The 5,560-nt window shown below is 33.9% G+C and overlaps 1 protein-coding gene across 1 annotated transcript in view; it reads right to left on the minus strand.

The window, feature by feature from the left end:
* Window positions 1-794: 794 nt before the first annotated feature.
* Window positions 795-5,560, minus strand: part of LOC137630825 (uncharacterized) — a 5,408-nt gene continuing 642 nt past the window's right edge. Inside the window, exons 2-6 of the mRNA XM_068362376.1 lie at window positions 4,202-5,560; window positions 3,492-3,634; window positions 2,298-2,457; window positions 1,594-1,803; window positions 795-921 (exon numbers count right to left, since the gene is read on the minus strand). The exon at window positions 4,202-5,560 is cut by the window's right edge and continues 606 nt beyond it. Coding sequence (XP_068218477.1) covers window positions 885-921; window positions 1,594-1,803; window positions 2,298-2,457; window positions 3,492-3,634; window positions 4,202-5,560 — 1,909 coding nt within the window. The 3' untranslated portion in view covers window positions 795-884. The remainder of the gene's footprint in view (window positions 922-1,593; window positions 1,804-2,297; window positions 2,458-3,491; window positions 3,635-4,201) is intronic.

Genomic DNA, 5,560 nt, shown 5'->3' on the forward strand with positions numbered 1-5,560 from the left:
AGATTAGTATAAAATGAATAAAAATTGAGAGGTGATGAAAACACAATATTTGTCATTCACAGATTTATTCATGATGAGCTCCACTATTTCATATTACCTACCATCACCTCAACCATCTCCGTCAAGATCACTTAAATAGATTTTGTTTACATGAATAGATAATAGACATTGTTTAGAGTGAATCTTAGCACATTCACGTTTTGCTATATTTTGATAAGATTATGTCATGATATTAGTCATACACTACTTTGTTAATTAGAAATATTAATTGTATCGAAGTGATTGAACAAAAGAAAAGTTCTCATGACAGATATAAGAGAAGAGAACAAACAGTAGAATGAACATAATAAAAGATTTAAAAAACAATAGATTTGTGTGAAAAGATATCAATTGTTCCCTAACAATTGAATATATATATATATATATATATATATATATATATATATATATATATATATATATATATATATATATATATATATATATATATATGTGTGTGTGTATATATATATACATATATATATATATATATATATATATATATATATATATATATATATATATATATATATATATATATATTTATATATATATATATATATATATATATATATATATATATATATATATATATATATATATATATATATATATATATTATCTCATTACTATAGAAAAAATTACCTTTATGATCTGAAAGTGATTTTTATAATGTAATTATTATAAAAAGATAGTTAAAACTGAATCATTTAATGATAAATTATGAATTAGAATTTGGTGATTAACATTTCGAGACATTTGTTTCACAACTAAAGGGTCAGATGATATTGAACTTCTTCTTTTTTTTAGCTGTCGCCTCAGGGATCGTCCTCATTTTCTCTCTATTAGAGGTAAATACTGAATATCTGTGCATCAGTCCACCTACCGAGCAAAGAAGAAAACACCATTATGAAATAGACTTTGGTTGTTTGCAATGACTCAGCAAAAAAGCTAACGAAAAAAAGCCATAGAAGATGATGAGGAAATCTTTATTCTAAAGAAAAAGAAATAATAATGATATTGAAAAAAAGGAGGAAGTTAATTGTGATGAGAACTGAAGGAAGTGAGGAAAGAATTGAAGGGAAACATAAATACTGAGATTCTAACAAACATGATCAGATATTCTAATCAAATGATAATGAGCAGAATAATAAGAAAAAGTGAAGATAATAATGAGGTGGAAATTGCTCTACACATCAATACCTCTCTATCATTCACACAACGACATTCTCTGGAAATGTCTCTGATTCCATTAATGAAGATACAAAAGAATATCAAATGATCGAATGAGATTAAGATAACTAATAAGAAACAAATCATAGACCAAAACCAAAAGAAAAATAGTTTTGAAATTTGCCTTATAATGACTACAGATTAGTTATCTAGGCTCATTACCTGATGGAAGGTTTAGAACGTTGGTAGAAGAGAGAGAGAGAGAGAGAGAGAGAGAGAGAGAGAGAGAGAGAGAGAGAGAGAGAGAGAGAGAGAGAGAGAGAGAGAGAGAATCTTACAACGCTGATGAAGAAGGAGAAGAAAAAGAAGAAGCAAACTCACCATCTAACACCCGATCTACATCCGTTGGATTCCTTTGCATTAAGATCCATCTCTCTAAGTAAGGCTTCGTCATCTGGTCGTTCATCTTCTGGGAAACAGATGCAGTCTCTCACCCTGACTCCCTTCAGGGATTTAAGGATGGGGAGAAAGAAATCCTCTGGGCTCCTCCTCTTCTTGGAACACCAAGGAAAGCCGATTATTTGGAACGATCTATTGGGAAAAAGAAGGAAAAGAGGAAAAATCGGATGAAATGAAAGGAAAGGAAAAGAAGAAGAAAGAAAATGATGTCAACCATATTTATAATTTTTTTTTTATTGACATCCTGTTTTGCTAAGATGAACAATTGCCTTCAGACACACACACAAACACACACACACACACACACACACACACACATATATATATATATGTATATATATATATATATATATATATATATATATATATATATATATATATATATATATATAATTTTCATTGTATGTTGTAAAGGGAAATAGGCCTATGAGACTTTTTTTCCTCCAAATCTAATGTCGATTTAAGTTTTTTCTTATTTCAAATTAATAAGATCAAATTTTTCACTTCAGCAAATTAATAAAATAATTATATTGTCTGCCTCCCCCCCCTCTCTCTCTCTCTCTCTCTCTCTCTCTCTCTCTCTCTCTCTCTCTCTCTCTCTCTCTTAAGGAATGATGTCTCCTCACCTCCTTGCATCCTGTGGTTGCAATGCCCGAAGGATGTTCCCAACCTTCTCGATGTCTTCTTCCTGGACGTCGATGACAAAGACATTGACTGCTGGATTTTCTTTCAAGAAAGGAATTGGGTGACTGACGCTGCTGACATCCTTGACACTAAAGTGAATCCCTGAAAGAGAAAAAGGTTTAAAGAACAACAACAACAACATCAACAACAACAATGACAACAACCACTTTGAGGAAAATGAAAATTACAACCAAACATTTTCTATTTGTTTCTTTCCTAAGATATTAAAGGAAAAGACCAAATGGGAATAATGATAACTGAAACGGCGAATTTTGAGACGAATTAACTAAAGTTTGTAGCAATGGTTTTGCGTTGATGTGTGTGTGCGTGCGTGAGTCAATGTGTGTGTGCGTGCGTGAGTCAATTGTTTGTGCGTGCGTGAGTCAATGTATGTGTGCACGCGAGTATTACAGCGAAGATTTTAAATGCTATAAAATTGTGAGATGACATCAGTCTTCTCATGATACACTCGTATTGTGCACTGTATAAAGCTACTCAGCCAATAAAAACTCAGCTTTATTGGAATATCTAAATATAATTGATCGAGAGAAACCTTTTCTCATCCCTTTCGGTGATTGGTTCTTGAGGTCAAATACCTCCGCCCATAATTTTGTAGAGAACCAATCAGCGCAGAAAGGAGGTGGAGTCAGGAGGAGCCTTGATTGACTATCACTGTTCCCGATTCTGGTTTCCTCTTCATTGCCATCATGATCATTACTATTCATTACTGTCACCATCATTAATATCATTATTTTTGAAATCAATAGTGACTATAGTGATGTAGTGATGTCACCTTTAAACTGAATCATTTCCTTTTTTTATATAGAAAAGGAAATAAATGAAAACTTAGCATCGAAAGCTTTTAAATTACTTCAAATCAGATGAAAACAATATTGTCCTATTTAAGAAAAAAAAAAAAAAAAAAAAAAAAACTCGATTGAACTTCGAATATAAAGTTCTAAGTTTATACAGTCATAATGATAATAATCATGATAGTTACAATAATAGAAATAATGATAATAACGATATTAACTGAACGAATGACAGGAATGGGATAAGGGGAAGAAGGCGAGATATCATAAAGTCCTTCAGAGGAAAGGAAGACAGAAAATCTGTCATCCTTCATTTCAACTCACCTAAATGTCTGATCTCATTTGTCTCTTGCAAAGATCGACAGAAGGCGTCGAGGCTGACTTGGTCCGGAAGCCTCAATCTGAGGTGCTTCATATTTAGAGGGATTTGGAACGTTGAGTCCCAGATGCCTCTGTATTCCTCACAACTGTTTCAAAGAGAAGAAAAGAAAAGAAAGAAATTGCTATTAGATTCGATCCGGAATTTTATAACCAAATTGATTGATGATGATGATTAAGATGACGATGACAATGATGATGATTATGATGATGATGATGATTAAGATGACGATAATGATGATTAAAATGAAAATTAGAATGAACAATTTCGTGGAATATCGAAATTAATATTAACTATAAATGAGAAGGAAAGTAAATTTGAGACTTTTTTTATGTTATTTATTTATAATGAATCTAATGATGACCGTGATGATGAAGATGATGATGATACTGGTAATATAAAGGATATAGACTATGAGACTCAAGTTGAGGATTGTGGCAAAGTCTGTAGCTTAATTATTCATGTCTGTCTGCATTTATATATGTATATATATATATATATATATATATATATATATATATGTGTGTGTGTGTGTGTGTGTGTGTGTGTTTATGTATCACTATCGTTTTCATAAAGATATTTGATGATGTTAATTGACAAGTAGGCTAATATTCAAAATAACTGTCCGAAAAGCAAAGGAAAAGGCAAAACTTACTCTATGCTGAGTAGACTTTTGATTGACTCTGTTTCTTCTGTGTGACATCCCTCATAGCTGCGACGAAGCCATATTACTCTTGGGAAAACCTGGTGTCGCAAGAGATGTTTGGTTAGTACCTCGAAGCCGGAGATAGTTTCTCTAAGGTCAATACAAATTCTAATTTCATCTCTGTTTGGGAGAGGAGAATCAGTGGCTGCAAGGAGGGCGATGTAAGACTCGAATGATGAGTCAGTGATATTAGTGTTCCTATCAATCAAGCGAAACCTCTGCGCTATCCAGCGTGATAGTTCGTCATTGCACTTTATGTTGTGCATGACTTTCAGGAAGGAGTCTTTGTCCTTCAATCCTGACTTCTCCAGGAGTTCCAGGGTCTCAATCTTGGTTGCCAGTGGCACCTCCACTTCCCCCACGTGGAAAATGCTTAGTGTCTGGATAAGTAGGTTTTGATACTTCTCCAGAGAGTCGGGGAGAGAGCCCCCATACAGCTCTTTCAGAACGTTTGACACTGTTGATGTTTTCGTTGACATAAGAAAAGCAAGAATTTTTGACTGGATTTGTGATGGGATGCTGGTCTGAGATAATTCATCACTCCACTTCTCTATTGCCAATGGATCTACGTATGGGCAGGTCACTTGATTATAGATGTTGTAACCTCCCATGAACTCCATGAAACCCTTATGAGGGAAAGTGTAATAGGAGTTGTTGAAGGAGGTGACTTTCTTTAGGAAGGCTCCAGCCAGCTCTTCTATTGGTACTCCCAAACGAAGACATAGATCAGTCAATCTTTGATAGACCGAATGGGGAAGATTTATAAAATCATCTTTCAGTCCTTTGAGAGCTTCCCAAGAGAGTTCATCAAGAAATTGATTTATTTTGTGTTGCAAGACACTTAATTCTAAGTCACACGTAGATCGGTTCCTCTGGAAGCGCTCCTCTAATTTGGAGATGATTAGAAGGAAAATCTGCCAGTAGAGCTCAGCCTCAGTTGTGATTCTGTTTACATTATCTGGTTTGAACACCCAAAGAATTGTGAGGAGACAGAGATTATAGGCGACTTCCCACACTATGCTCATTTTGTGTTCAGTTTTCCTAAGGAATTCTAACAGTTTATCTAGTTCTTGTAAAACTGGGGAATCTTTGGGTAGACTCAAGAAGTATTTGGTTACAAACTCTTCTCTTTTGTTGGCTTTAATTCCTACAAGCCGAAGATGAACAGCATTCAAAGCTCTGGATTCGAGATGAGCATTCAGTTTCTCTTCAGCTTCAGGTCTGGTCGTAACAATAAGAGTTAATTGGCTGTAGAGTTTGTTGAAAGAAAGAATATGGTTGAAAAGGCCAGATGAACTCTTGTTGACC

This window comes from Palaemon carinicauda, chromosome 3, assembly GCF_036898095.1.
Source record: "Palaemon carinicauda isolate YSFRI2023 chromosome 3, ASM3689809v2, whole genome shotgun sequence".
Lineage (NCBI taxonomy): Eukaryota > Metazoa > Arthropoda > Malacostraca > Decapoda > Palaemonidae > Palaemon > Palaemon carinicauda.